Source organism: Ranitomeya imitator, chromosome 1 (genome assembly GCF_032444005.1).
Source record: "Ranitomeya imitator isolate aRanImi1 chromosome 1, aRanImi1.pri, whole genome shotgun sequence".
Lineage (NCBI taxonomy): Eukaryota > Metazoa > Chordata > Amphibia > Anura > Dendrobatidae > Ranitomeya > Ranitomeya imitator.
The window spans coordinates 1,218,771,679-1,218,787,009 of record NC_091282.1 but is presented as its reverse complement, the minus strand read 5'-3'; the positions used below and the strand labels follow the sequence as shown (position 1 = coordinate 1,218,787,009).

General features: G+C 53.1%; 1 protein-coding gene across 2 annotated transcripts in view; it reads left to right on the top strand.

The window, feature by feature from the left end:
- DCTN1 (dynactin subunit 1) overlaps nt 1-15,331 on the top strand; it is a 106,834-nt gene that overhangs the window by 5,560 nt on the left and 85,943 nt on the right. For both annotated transcript variants that reach the window (XM_069745070.1, XM_069745072.1), the window contains exons 2-4: nt 527-775; nt 4,215-4,293; nt 4,799-4,830. In XM_069745070.1, coding sequence (XP_069601171.1) covers nt 527-775; nt 4,215-4,293; nt 4,799-4,830 — 360 coding nt within the window. The remainder of the gene's footprint in view (nt 1-526; nt 776-4,214; nt 4,294-4,798; nt 4,831-15,331) is intronic.

The following is a 15,331-nucleotide window of genomic DNA, read 5'->3' as shown; positions in this document are numbered from 1 at the left end:
GGCTGGGTCACTGGGTGTGAGTGCAGCTCTGGAGGTGTCTGCCCCAGGCTGGGTCACTCTGTGTGAGTGCAGCTCTGGAGGTGTCCGCCCCAGGCTGGGTCACTCGGTGTGAGTTCAGCTCTGGAGGTGTCTGCCCCAGGCTGGGTCACTCTGTGTGAGTGCAGCTCTGGAGGTGTCCGCCCCAGGCTGGGTCACTGGGTGTGAGTGCAGCTCTGGAGGTGTCTGCCCCAGGCTGGGTCACTCTGTGTGAGTGCAGCTCTGGAGGTGTCCGCCCCAGGCTGGGTCACTGGGTGTGAGTGCAGCTCTGGAGGTGTCTGCCCCAGGCTGGGTCACTGGGTGTGAGTGCAGCTCTGGAGGTGTCTGCCCCAGGCTGGGTCACTGGGTGTGAGTGCAGCTCTGGAGGTGTCTGCCCCAGGCTGGGTCACTCTGTGTGAGTGCAGCTCTGCAGGTGTATAACGAGATCCTATGTGACGTGAACGTCCCCTCCAAGCCGTTGTCTGACTTTAGTGCTTTTCTTTCCCTCCAGACCCCGAGCTCTGTGGCAAGGATGAGCGTGGAGGCCACCGGTAAGCCCCTGAAGGTGGGCTCTCGAGTGGAGGTGATCGGAAAGGGGCACCGCGGTACCGTCGCCTTTGTGGGGGCGACACTATTTGCCACTGGGAAATGGGTCGGAGTCATCCTCGACGACGCGAAGGGGAAGAATGACGGCACCGTGCAGGGCAGGAAGTACTTCACCTGCGAGGAGAACCACGGGATATTCGTGCGCCAGTCACAGGTGAGCCGCTGTCGCCACCAGGGGAGCTCACGAGTCCACGTTCATCACCGGGAGCCGTGTCCATCTGTGCACTGAGTGCCCCCTGGTGGGCACAGTCCTCCCTGTGTACAGACCCCCAAATATTCACTCAGGGGGCATCTCCTGCTAGCACTGCTCTGTACCCCTCCTGTGCTACCCCACAGTTCAGTCTCCATTCACTGACCGCAAGCAGAGACTTTATCTGAGACTGAAACTTGTCCAAGTCACGAAGCTGAATGAACTTGAGCTACCCTGATACATTGTAACAGATGACCTGCTGGGTACACTGTAACAAACCATCAGCTGTGAGGCCTGTGAATGGAAATGGGTTGTTTTCTGTTCCCTGGCAGCACGTAATTATTGAACTTGGTCAGGTGGCACCTGTGCGCTGTAGGCTGGATTACGCCCCGCTCGCCCTGTTAGCGAGCACTTTAACCCTTTACAAGACCAAATGTTGACGCTATTTGTGGCCCGAGACCCCCAGTAACCAGCGCTGGGGCCTCTTGTGGCCGGCTGTGGGATGTAAGCGGTTACACTACTGGGATAGATGTTCCATTGCAATGGCTGTTGTCATTAGAGCCGCCGCAGTCTTCCCTGGCGCCGCCGCAGTCTTCCCTGGTGCCGCCGCAGTCTTCCCTGGCGCCGCCGCAGTCTTCCCTGGTGCCGCCGCAGTCTTCCCTGGCGCCGCCGCAGTCTTCCCTGGTGCCGCCGCAGTCTTCCCTGCCGCCGCTCCGCTCCCCTGTGTGATCGGGTCAGGTCCAGCCGTCCTGATCTCGCTTTTATTCTGATGTTTGTTCTCTGCTCACAATATTCAGCTCCGTGGGCACTGAGTCCTCTGTGCTCGGCTCTACTACATCTGTGGAGGACAGAACCTCTACAACACGGTGCATTCTGGCCTCAAAGCCATTCTTTATATTGAGCTCCATGGAATACTTGGCCACGTTTGCCCTCAAGTGCTGGCTGCAGAATGAGTTAACTATGAAACAGTCAGCGAGCCCATGCTGACAGCAGAACCTGAACTCCGCTGCTATCTACAGATTTGCAGTCAGATGGGAGCTGCACTTTGATGTGGTCCTAAAGCCGCACAGAGCAGCTCAGCGAGTTACAGGTTCTCCTGACAGATCTCATTCTGCAACATGCAATGAAGTAAGTAGCCTGCGGCTCCGTTACTATTCAGCTTGTTCAGTGCCGAGGCCCCTCCACCATATCTGCGGTGGGCGTGGCGCCTGGGCAGAGGCCCCTCCTTCAGCGGCGGGGGTGGCGCCTGGGCAGAGGCTCCTCCTTCGGCGGTGGGGGTGGCGCGTCGAGGCCCCTCCTGTGTCTGTGGCGCGTGCCGAGGCCCCTCCTCTCTGTCTGTGGCATGCGTGGAGTGTGCCGAGGCCCCTCCTCTGTGTCTGCGGCGGGGGTGGCGCGTGCCAAGGCCCCTCCTCTGTGTCTGCGGCTGGCGTGGTGTGTGGCGAGGCCCCTCCTCTGTGTCTGCAGAGGGCGTGGTGCGTGCCGAGGCCCCTCCTCTCTGTCTGTGGCATGCGTGGAGTGTGCCGAGGCCCCTCCTCTGTGTCTGCGGCGGGCGTGGTGTGTGCCGAGGCCCCTCCTCTGTGTCTGCGGAGGGCGTGGTGCGTGCCGAGGCCCCTCCTCTGTGTCTGCGGAGGGCGTGGTGCGTGCCGAGGCCCATCCTCTGTGTCTGCGGCGGGTGTGGTGTGTGCCGAGGCCCCCCTCTGTTGTGAATTCTGCTCTTGGGCTCCCTCCGGTGGTTGAGTGGTAGTGCTGCTGTCTTTGGATCGCAGCATTTATCAGGTGTGTCCACTTATTGCAATTTGGACTCAGCTATTTAGTCTTGCTTGATCCTTTAGTCAGTGCCAGTTGTCCATTGTTTTTGGAGGATTCGCATCCATACTTGGTCTCTCCTGTTTTGCTGTTCTTTTCTACAGTTCTGACCTTGTTTCTGCTGTCCACCTGCTGTGGACCTTATAGTTCTGTGCATTTTCATGTTTTTGTCTTGTCCAGCTTTGTCTGTGAAGGATTTTTTGCAGCCTAGCTATTTCCCTGGAGATGCAGATATACCCCCCATGTCTTTAGTCAGATGTGGAGATTTGTATTTTCTGTGGTGGATATTTTCTAGTGTTTTAATACTGACCGCATAGTACTCTGTCCTATTCCTTTTTTTTTTTTTTTTTTTTTTTTTTTTTTTTTTTTAGCTAGACTGGCCTCCTTTGCTAAATCCTAATTTCAGTCTGCGTATGTCATTTCCCTCTCCTCTCACAGTCAATATTTGTGGGGGGCTATCTATCCTTTGGGGATTTTTTCTGAGGCAAGATAGGTTTCCTGTTTCTGTCTTTAGGGGTAGTTAGTTCTTAGGCTGTGTCGAGGGGTCTAGGGAGTGTTAGGTACCCCCCACGGCTACTTCTAGTTGCGGTGCTAAGTTCAGGGTCTGCGGTCAGTACAGGTTCCACCTTCTCCAGAGTCCGTCTCATGCTGCTCCTAGGCCACCAGATCATAACACTCCTCTGTGTCTGCGGCGGGCGTGGTGAGTGCCGAGGCCCCTCCTCTGTGTCTGCGGCGGGTGTGGTGCGTGCCGAGGCCCCTCCTCTGTGTCTGCGGCGGGTGTGGTGCGTGCCGAGGCCCCTCCTCTGTGTCTGCGGCGGGTGTGGCGCGTGCCGAGGCCCCTCCTCTGTGTCTGCTACAGGTGTGGTGCGTGCCGAGGCCCCTCCTCTGTGTCTGCGGCGGGTGTGGTGCGTGCCGAGGCCCCTCCTCTGTGTCTGCGGCGGGTGTGGCGCGTGCCGAGGCCCCTCCTCTGTGTCTGCGGCGGGTGTGGCGCGTGCCGAGGCCCCTCCTCTGTGTCTGCGGTGGGCGTGGTGTGTCGAGGCCCCTCCTCTGTATCTGCGGCGTGCGTGGTGCGTGCCGAGGCCCCTCCTCTGTGTCTGCGGCGGGCGTGGTGCGTGCCGAGGCCCCTCCTCTGTGTCTGCGGCGGGCGTGGTGCGTGCCGAGGCCCCTCCTCTGTGTCTGCGGCGGGCGTGGTGCGTGCCGAGGCCCCTCCTCTGTGTCTGCGGCGGGCGTGGTGCGTGCCGAGGCCCCTCCTCTGTGTCTGCGGCGGGCGCGGTGCGTGCCGAGGCCCCTCCTCTGTGTCTGCGGCGGGCGCGGTGCGTGCCGAGGCCCCTCCTCTGTGTCTGCGGCGGGCGCGGTGCGTGCCGAGGCCCCTCCTCTGTGTCTGCGGTGGGTGCGGCGCTCTATGAAAGACCAACTGGAGCAGGATTTTACTAAAACCAGTAACCAAAAATACCAACTCTTAATGTGGTGGAGAAATGTCCTGAGAGGGTCCACAAGCGGTTACATCTTCTGGGGAACCACAAGTGCCAGCATACCTGTGCAGCCTGGCCTGTGCGCTGTGACTGCCGCCTTCTGACGCCGGCTCTTCTCTCTGTAGATCCAGGTGGCGGATGATGGAGCCGACACGACGTCCCCTGAGACCCCGGAGCCGGCGGCCACCAAGGTGCTCAGGAGAGGTAAGAGCCCCCCATGCTGGGTGATCGGGGGGATACCGGTTATACAGGAGCGGGTCCGACATCCTCGCATCTTATTACGGTACAGCGGTGATTATAGAGAAGTCGCAGCTTTGTCACATTTAGGCTTTTTTCACACGTTGCGTTTTTGCTGCGTTTTTTTTTCCTGCAGGCAAAGTCTGCTCTCTTCGCAGTTAAGCTGCTTACAACAAGCGCGTTCTGAGTTATTTTCACTGCTATTCTTGTCTCTTGTGCATGTTAATAAAGTTTACTCCCCTCCCCCCACCCCCCCCCAAACCTTTTCCTCCACTCATGGCCACTGACGTTTCTGGATTGTGAGTCATGAGGAAAGCAAAAGAATTGTCAACGGATCTACGGGAAAATGTAGTTGAACTGTATAAAGCAGGAAAGGGATACAAAAAGATATCCAAGGTGTGCGCGGGACGGACGGACGGGGGCTGTGTGCGCGGTGCTTTGCCCCACACTGACCGTTCTCCTTTTCTTACAGAGGCGGCTGACATCCCGAAGGCCAGCAAACTGGTGAGTCCCCGCTATTTACCCCCCTAACCTGATCCTGGTGGGCTTGGAATGTCCCGTCGCGGGGGTCCGGTGGTGCAGTCCGCACACCTCACGACCAGCAAGTTATTTTTTGGGGGGTTGTAATTATCCTGCTTAGGCTTCTTTTACACTTGCCGGGTTTTTTGCGGCCCATTACTGCAGCCGTATCGCCACAATTTTCACGATCTGCCGCAATAACGGGCCGCAAAAAACTTTCAGATCGCCATTTTTCGGGTTTCCAATACTATTAAAAAAGTATTGGAAAAAAAACTTAGTTCCGCAAAATCGGAAGTCACGGTGCACCGCATAAACCATCTTCTAATGTTTTTGCGGTCCCAGTGATTTTCAATGGGGGCGTGTCCATAAGCCATGAAAAAGATCGGGCGGGCTCGATCTTTTTCCACGGCGTTAAATACGGCGTACGGTGCTCCGTGGAATTATTGCGGCCCCAAAACCACGGTAAGTGATAAACCAGCCTTAGTAAGACACCTTGTGTGGGGCAGGCCTGAAGTGTAAAGCCTGGGGGACCTGCCCGTGTGACTATGCTGCAGTAAGCTGTGTTGTGGAGTTAGTAATCATACCTGCACCATATGGAGCAGAGCTGCAGGGTAAAGCATGTCTTGTGTGTTTGGCCATGCTTATATACACCAGGTGATGCCGCAGTGATGAGCAGGTGGGTATGATGATGATCCTGCAGCCGGACGCCGTGCACATGACAACCCTTCCTGGCTGCGGGGGGCTCTGCTCATGTGCAGGTGGTGGCCATCGTACGGTGTGCTGCATTAATGCTGCCAGCAGAGAGCGCTGCTGTGTAGGCACGCTGCTGGTGATGGCTGCGATGGCGCCATCTGGTGGTAGTACACCATTAGCATTCACACATCTTAAAATGTCGCCTCTCCACCCGGGACGCAGTGAGAGCCCAAGGATCAGATAGAAGGGGCACCACAAATTATAAGCATCGTCCTGTAATATTCAGGAATCGGGGACATGGCGGACATCGTCCCTACATCTGCACAATGATCAATGCCACCAAGATGGCTGCTTATCTCACCACACATGTCTGTGATCCATGTACAGCAGGAAGGCGACCATAGGAGCTTCGCCCTCATCCGAGCTACAGAGGAGTCCGGAGACTAGGACAGAGATGTATGGAGAGGACAGATTATATACTGGAGATGATGTGTGGAGGTATCAGGAGATTAGGACAGAGATGTATGGAGAGGACAGATTATATACTGGAGATTATGTGTGGGGAGGTATCAGGAGATTAGGACAAAGATGTATGGAGAGGACAGATTATATACTGGAGATTATGTGTGGAGGTATCAGGAGATTAGGACAGAGGTGTATGGAGAGGACAGGTTATATAATGGAGATTGTGTGGGGAGGTATCAGGAGATTAGGACAGAGATGTATGGAGAGGACAGGTTATATACTGGAGATTATGTGTGGAGGTATCAGGAGATTAGGACAAAGATGTATGGAGAGGACAGGTTATATACTGGAGATTATGTGTGGAGGTATCAGGAGATTAGGACAAAGATGTATGGAGAGGACAGGTTATATACTGGAGATTATGTGTGGAGGTATCAGGAGATTAGGACAGAGATGTATGGAGAGGACAGGTTATATACTGGAGATTATGTGTGGAGGTATCAGGAGATTAGGACAAAGATGTATGGAGAGGACAGGTTATATACTGGAGATTATGTGTGGAGGTATCAGGAGATTAGGACAGATGTATGGAGATGACAGGTTATATACTGGGGATTATGTGTGGGAGGTATCAGGAGATTAGGGCAGAGATGTATGGAGAGGACAGGTTATATACTGGGGATTATGTGTGGGAGGTATCAGGAGATTAGGACAGATGTATGGAGAGGACAGGTTATATACTGGAGATTATGTGTGGGGAGGTATCAGGAGATTAGGGTAGAGATGTATGGAGAGGACAGGTCATATACTGGAGATTATGTGTGTGGAGGTATCAGGAGATTAGGGCAGAGATGTATGGAGAGGACAGGTTATATACTGGAGATTATGTGTGGGAGGTATCAGGAGATTAGGACAGAGATGTATGGAGAGGACAGGTTATATACTGGAGATTATGTGTGTGGAGGTATCAGGAGATCAGGGCAGAGATGTATGGAGAGGACAGGTTATATACTGGGGATTATGTGTGGAGGTATCAGGAGATTAGGACAGAGATGTATGGAGAGGACAGATTATATACTGGAGATTATGTGTGGAGGTATCAGGAGATTAGGGCAGAGATGTGTGGAGAGGACAGGTTATATACTGGAGATTATGTGTGGGAGGTATCAGGAGATTAGGACAAAGATGTATGGAGAGGACAGGTTATATACTGGGGATTATGTGTGGAGGTATCAGGAGATTAGGACAAAGATGTATGGAGAGGACAGGTTATATACTGGAGATTGTGGGGAGGTATCAGGAGATTAGGGCAGAGATGTATGGAGAGGACAGGTTATATACTGGAGATTGTGTGTGGGAGGTATCAGGAGATTAGGGCAGAGATGTATGGAGAGGACAGGTTATATACTGGAGATTGTGTTTGGGGAGGTATCAGGAGATTAGGACAGAGATGTATGGAGAGGACAGGTTATATACTGGAGATTATGTGTGGGAGGTATCAGGAGATTAGGACAGAGATGTATGGAGAGGACAGGTTATATTCTGGAGATAATGTGTGGAGGTATCAGGAGATTAGGGCAGAGATGTATGGAGAGGACACGTTATATACTGGAGATTGTGTGGGAGGTATCAGTAGATTAGGACAGATGTATGGAGAGGACAGATTATATACTGGAGATTATGTGGGGAGGTATCAGTAGATTAGGACAGATGTATGGAGAGGACAGGTTATATACTGGAGATTGTGTGGGAGGTATCAGGAGATTTGGGCAGAGATGTATGGAGAGGACAGGTTATATACTGGAGATTATGTGGGGAGGTATCAGGAGATTAGGACAGATGTATGGAGATTACAGGTTATATACTGGAGATTGTGTGTGAGGAGGTATCTGGAGATTAGGGCAGAAATGTATGGAGAGGACAGGTTATATACTGGAGATTGTGTTTGGGGAGGTATCAGGAGATTAGGGCAGAGATGTATAGAGAGGACAGGTTATATAATGGAGATTATGTGGAGGTATCAGGAGATTAGGGCAGAGATGTATGGAGAGGACAGATTTTATACTGGAGATTGTGTGGGAAGTATCAGGAGATTAGGGCAGAGATGTATGGAGAGGACAGGTTATATACTGGAGATTATGTGTGGGAGATATCAGGAGATTAGCACAGATGTATGGAGAGGACAGGTTATATACTGGAGATTGTGTGGGAGGTATCAGGAGATTAGAGCAGAGATGTATGGAGAGGACACGTTATATACTGGAGATTATGTATGGGGAGGTATCAGGAGATTAGGGCAGAGATGTATAGAGAGGACAGGTTATATACTGGAGATTATGTGTGGGAGATATCAGGAGATTAAGGCAGAGATGTATGGAGATGACAGATTATATACTGGAGATTGTGTGGTGGTATCAGGAGATTAGTGCAGAGATGTATGGAGAGGACCGGTTATATACTGGAGATTATGTGTGGGGAGGTATCAGGGGATTAATGCACAGATGTATGGAGAGGACCGGTTATATACTGGAGATTGTGTGTGGAGGTATCAGGAGATAAGGACAGAGATGTATGGAGAGGACAGGTTATATAATGGAGATTATGTATGGGGAGGTATCAGGAGATTAGGACAGAGATGTATGGAGAGGACAGGTTATATACTGGGGATTATGTGTGGAGGTATCAGGAGATTAGGGCAGAGATGTATGGAGAGGACAGGTTATATACTGGGGATTATGTGTGAGGAGGTATCAGGGGATTAGGACAGATGCATAGAGAGGACAGGGTATATACTGGGGATTATGTATGGAGGTATCAGGAGATTAGGGCAGAGATGTATGGAGAGGACAGGTTATATACTGGAGATTGTGTGAGGAGGTATCAGGAGATCAGGGCAGAGATGTATGGACATGACAGGTTATATAATGGAGATTATGTGTGGGAGATATCAAGAGATTAGGACAGATGTATAGAGAGGACATTGTCACGATTCCCCTGACCGCTGTCACCAATTGGTCAGGATTCACACCGTGACCGTCACCCCTACGTCACGGATTGAGGTGACTTTAGGCCAACAGACGGCTATCACATGTGCAGGGGGGCTTATCTTAGTTATCCCTCCACTCCACGATGTGATGAAAAACCACACACAAGGCTATTGACCTCTTAGTTTACAGCAGGGGCTTATTCTAGGTATCCCACTGCTTTTCTATATACCACGAACTGCAGGGACTTATGTATATCCCACTTACAGTACCACTTAACACTTGCAGCTCTCTGGCGCCCCCTTACTCTCAGGTCAGATTAGGTACTGCACCCTGGGTAATTAGTCGCCAGAAAGGCTGCCTGCTATGTACTGGCTATTGGGCACGCTGCAGCGACGCGATAACTACTCCCACTCAGGCAGGAACAATAATTATCAACGCCGCAGTCGCTACCGCATCACTCAACAGTCAGCACACTATCGCTGCCACCAACTTCGATTAAACGGGTCCGAAGCTAACCCAACACAACAGTACCAGTAGCGTATTTCCCTTCAGAAGACTTAGGGTACGGTTTAGAACAGGAGAAAGAACTGGTATTAAATAATATACCCCATCAAAAGTTTCAGGCAGTGTTTTATCAAAATATTTTACAAAGATGTTAGACAATTGCAAATATGTACAAGGGTAATTATAACATAAAGGGAATAAATGAGAAAAAGCAACACTCACATGTTCAAAGCATGGCAGGCAACCAGGCTAGGGCAATTTTCCATACGTCCCAACTCATTGGACGTGCCGCTGGCTTCAGGAGAAGACAAGAAGTCAGGAAGAAATCTGAGCTGGGGAAGCCTGCCACAAACTTAAAACCTTAAGGCTGTGACATCACAGAAAGACTGGCTTATCCAGACCCTCCTCTCTCTACATTCTGAGTAAACTTTAAACTATTTTCTCTAATTTCTATAACTTCACTACAAAACACGTCATAGTTCTAACAAACCCATCAATCATCTCGGGTTAACGTGAGCATTCTAATGAGATCAAATATGTCCTATCTGGGATACATATTTACAGAGAAAACCCTACTTCTTTACCAGACGGAGTTAGAAGCCCGAGTTTCAAGGGATGGGTACATACACCGAGTGGGAATACGAATATATATTTTCGTGTTCTTACCGTAAACATGGTGCATAATATCGTATAAAAACCAAACAAAGAATCTTTCACGAATTTTGGAGCCACTTTTCCAGTTCCAACTAGTGCAGGTGGGAGGGGTGAGGGACTTTCGTCCGAGCCTGGAATTTATGACCCCAGGGCAATAAAACCCCCTTCTAGCATACAGTCCGTAGCCCAGAGAGAAACAAGGAGAGTCAGCTAGGGAAGGGGGGATTTAGCCCACCTCATGAGCTGAAGAGCAACTAAACTTATATGATATTTCATACCATATCGTGACACCTCCCCCTTTTGGTGTGCGCTAGGGAGGCAGTACCCCACGGTATGCCTTCATGGGCACATCAGTAGGTCCACCCTGGCGGGAGAGTCCATCTGCATTCCCATGCTCTTTGCCCGTTTTGTGTTCAATGGTGAAGTCAAACTGCTGAAGGGCAAGGCTCCAGCGTAGCAACCTGCCGTTGGTTCCACACATGGCGTTTAGCCAGCGCAGAGGGTTGTGGTCGGTCACCACAGTGAAGGGGCGACCGTACAAGTATAGCTGCAAGCGCTGCAGGGCCCAGACTATGGCCAGGCACTCCTTCTCGATTGTGGAGTAGGCCACTTCCCTCGGCAAAAGTTTCCGGCTCAGGTATAACACGGGGTGCTCTTGGTCCTCCGAGTCAACCTGGCTGAGCACAGCACCAAGGCCAAACTCGCTGGCGTCGGTCTGCACCAAGTACGGTTGACTGCTGTCGACTGCTTTCAACACAGGGGCGTTGCACAGTGCGGTTTTCAACGCCTGGAAGGCCCCCTCACAGCCATCTGTCCAGTTGACGATGTGGGGTAGCTTCTTCCTGGTGAGGTCCGTCAAAGGTTTTGCCAGGCTACTATAGTGCTGTACGAAGCGCCTATAGTACCCTGCAGTGCCCAAGAAGGACATCACCTGTTTCTTGGTCACGGGAGTGGGCCAGTTCACGATCACTCCCAATATGTCAGGCTCTGGCTTCAGGGTGTTCCCGCCTACCCGGTGCCCAGGTAGTGGACCTCCCTCATGCCCATCTGGCACTTTCCCGGCTTGATAGTCAGTCCTGCTTGGTGAATTCGCCTGAGCACCTCCTCGAGATGCTGCAGGTGTTCCTCCCAGGAGGAACTGAAGATGGCAATGTCATCCAAGTACGCCACGGCGTACTTCTCCAGTCCCTGAAGCAGGAGGTTGACCATCCGCTGGAAAGTGGCAGGGGCATTCTTCATGCCGAAGGGCATGACCGTGGACTCGTACAGTCCAAAGGGTGTGATAAAGGCGGACTTCTCCTGCGCCTCGGGGCTCAGGGGAATCTGCCAGTATCCTCGACTCAGATCCATTATTGTTAGGTAATCTGCGCCAGCTAACTTCTCAAGCAGCTCCTCGATGCGCGGCATGGGGTGCGCGTCAGAGGCTGTGATGGCGTTGAGCCCCCTGTAGTCCACGCAGAACCGGGTGGTCCGGTCCTTCTTTGGCATGAGAACTACAGGTGATGCCCACGCGCTCTTTGACCGTCGAATCACCCCCAGCTGTAACATCTCATCGATCTCTTGGCGCATAATCTGCTGCACCTGGTCAGAGATTCGATAGGGTGTTCGCCGTAGTGGGGCGTGATTCCCGGTGTCCACCTTGTGGACTGCTAACTCAGTCCTCCCAGGTCGGTTGGAGAACACGACCCGGAAGGGTTCCAGTGTGGTTTGCAACTGCAACTGCTGGGATTCCGTTAACGAGGCGCTTACCTCCATGTCCTCGATGGACCCATTGGCCTTGGCTTGGGCCAGCATGTCCAGGAGGGTGTCTTCCTCACCGTCTTCGGGCAAGCTGCAGACCGGTAGGACGAAAGGTTCACGTTCGTGATGAGCCTTCATCATGTTGACGTGAAAGGCCTTTCGCCTACCCCGAGCGTGGTCAAGCGTGACCCCGTAAGTGACCGGGTTGAGCTGTTGGTGGACGACGTACGGGCCCTCCCAGGCTGCCTGAAGCTTATCCGTTGGTACGGGGACCAACACCCACACCTTTTGACCCACGTCGTAGGTCCGCTCCCGGGCGTTCTGGTCGTACCAGTGCTTCTGATCAGCCTGAGCCTGCGTCATGTTGTCATGCACCAACTGCGTCAAGGTCTGCATCTTGTCACGGAAGCGCATGACATACTCCACTATGGACACTTCAGAAGGGTTCGGCTCCTCTTCCCAGGATTCTCTTACCAACCCAAGGGGTCCCCGGACTCGCCTGCCGTACAGGAGCTCGAAGGGGGAGAACCCCGTCGAGGCCTGCGGAACCTCTCGGTAAGCGAACAGCAGGTGTGGGAGGTATTGCTCCCAGTCGCGCCCTTGAGTTTCAACCAGCATGCGCAGCATCTGTTTGAGGGTACCATTGAAGCGTTCACACAAGCCATTGGTCTGTGGGTGATACGCACTCGATACCAGGTGCTTCACCTGCATTCTCTTACAGAGAGCCTCCATTAGGCGAGACATAAATTGGGTCCCTTGATCAGTAAGCATTTCCCTGGGAAACCCTACACGTGAAAAGATGGCCAACAGGGCATCCGCCACCTTATCTGCCCTAGTTGACGACAGAGCTACTGCCTCTGGGTACCAGGTAGCATAGTCTACCACAGTAAGGATGTATTGCTTTCCAGAGCTGCTGGGGACGGCCAGCGGGCCCACAATGTCCACCGCGATCCTCTGGAAAGGCTCCTCTATTACTGGCAAAGGGATCAGGGGAGCCTTAATAGCAGGCCCCGCCTTCCCCACCCTTTGACAAGTGATACAGGAGCTGCAGTAGTTTTACACATCTGTCCCCATCTTAGGCCAATAGAAGTGTTGAGACAGACGGGCCTTAGTTTTGCTGATCCCCAAGTGTCCAGCTAGCGGGATCTCATGGGCAATCCGTAACAACTCACCCCGGAATTGCTGCGGGACGACCAGCTGTCTTTCCCTCAACCACTCCTTTTGTGATTCTCCGGGTACTGTCTTCCAGTACAACCTTCCTCGTTCCCAGAACACCTTCTCCTTATCAGTCTCGGAGAAGTGCGTCTCGGCGAGTTGTCTCAAACTCTCTAGGCTCGCATCTGTGTGCAGAGCGGCCTGAAACTCCTGGCTAGGGGAAGCCAAAAGCGACGTCAGGGTCCCTTCCCCACGGGAACCCTCTTGGACCTGCTCTGGGTCCACCTCTGGTTCAGTCACAGTGATGACTGAGGAGGGTCCGGAAGGCTGACAGTTATCTGCGTTCCGGGCACTCTGACAGCTACGTAGGCTGTCTCCCCGGGGGTTTCTACAGGCCCATCAGCCGGCGCTGCTATGGGCTCTACCTCCCCATCCACCCCCAACACTCCAGGGGCAGTGCTACTTATGGGCCAGTTACCTTCCTCGGTGGCACTGGTCACTTTCATGGCATCACCTTCCTCACGGTTCCCATGCATCTCCCCATTTCCTGTAGCACCGACACTTGCCCCTGTTAGGGGTTCCTCAGCCGTCTCACTCCGCAGAACGACGTGGCTGGGCATGCCTGTACCTATGGACACATTAACCTTCACAGAAAAATCATTATCAGGTTCAGCTGGCACAGGTACAACATTTCCACCATCAATCCTAGGAAAAAAAATGGTTATTAGATGCATCATTACAAGGTAAAGCATGGTCAGGTAACACATGCGATTTCCCATCATCATCATCATCAGGGTTAACATTACCCTCATTAGTAGATTGGGGAGGGGTATCAGGGACGTAGTATCCAACCATCCTCCCCAAATCAGTCCCCAACAAAACATCAGTGGGCAAATTATCAGACAGCCCCACTTCCTTCACCCCGCTCCCGGCACCCAATCAATAAAAACCCGGGCCATCGGTAAGGGACAGCTGATGCCCCCAATCCCAGTGACAGTTAGGGTTTTCCCCGGAATGATTTCTTCAGGGGCCGCCAGTTCGGGTCGGATGAGGGTTCGTTCAGCCCCGGTGTCTTTGAGGCCTGTAGCAACATGGCCTCCCACAGTGACGGGCTGTACGTTGTCACACACCCTCCCAACCACACCACCCACCAAAAGAACTGCTGCATTAGGCCCTGGGACCTTGGCTTGGGTGTTCTTCTGCTTGGTTGGGCAGGAGGGACTGATATGACCAGTCTGATTGCAGGTGTAACACGCGCGAGGTTCGGTGGTAGGTCTGGTGTTGTTGGCCACGGGGCCAGGACCTCTGGTGTGCTGGCTGGCAGGGGTACTGGCGTTGGTTGCAGGCTTACCCCCTCTCCAGCTGGTGGTGACTGGCTTCCGCACTTCCGATTTACAGTTGGCCTCATAGGCATCGGCAATCTGCGCTGCTTTCGTCACGTCTTTGGGTTCTCTGTCCATCACGAACTGTCGCACCTCAGCTGGGCAAAGATGAAAGAACTGGTCTTTGATTATCAGGTCTCGCAGCTGTGCAAAGGTGGTCACTGACAGTCCTTGGGTCCACTAGTCAAAGTGGGTCCCCAGTCCATGCACCACATCACTGTAACTGTCGTGTGGGCCACGTTGGAGGGTCCAGAACTTTCTACGGTACACCTCGGGTGTAAGCTGGTACTTGGCTATCAGAGCCTGCTTGATGGCCTCATAGTCACCATCTTGTTCTTGAGGGAGGGCAGCAAACGCCTCCAGAGCTTTGCCTCTCAGCCCTGGTGTCAGGTATCGGGCCCATTCATCTGTAGGCAGCCGGTACTGTCTGCAGGCTTTCTCAAAGGCCCGCAGAAAAGTGTCCAAGTCCCCGTCCTTCTCCATAACAGGAGTGATCGGGCTGGGGCTTAGGTATCTGAGCGCTGCTGGGCTCACGGCTGGACTGGGACGACCCCTGCATTTGCAGCCGGGCCATCTGCAGCTGGTACTCCCGCACCGCTTGCCGCTCGGCTCGGGCCTCTCTCTCGGCTTGCTGGGCCTGGGCCTCCTGCCGGTATTGCTGAATCAGCTGCCGACGTCCCTCATGGTCGTCAGTGGGGAATTCTTTCAAGGCCGCCTGCAGGTGGGGGTCCAACTCGCCCGGATTGCTAACAGGGCCAGCATTCAGTGGTTGGACCTCTGCTGCAGCACCATGTTCGCTGGTGCTGGCTTCTGCGGCCTCTGAGCTCTGTGACCTGGCTTGGTCGGCTTCCCATTGCACCAGAACTGCGACCAGTTGGGCTTTGTTTTTGCCCGCAATGTCAATGT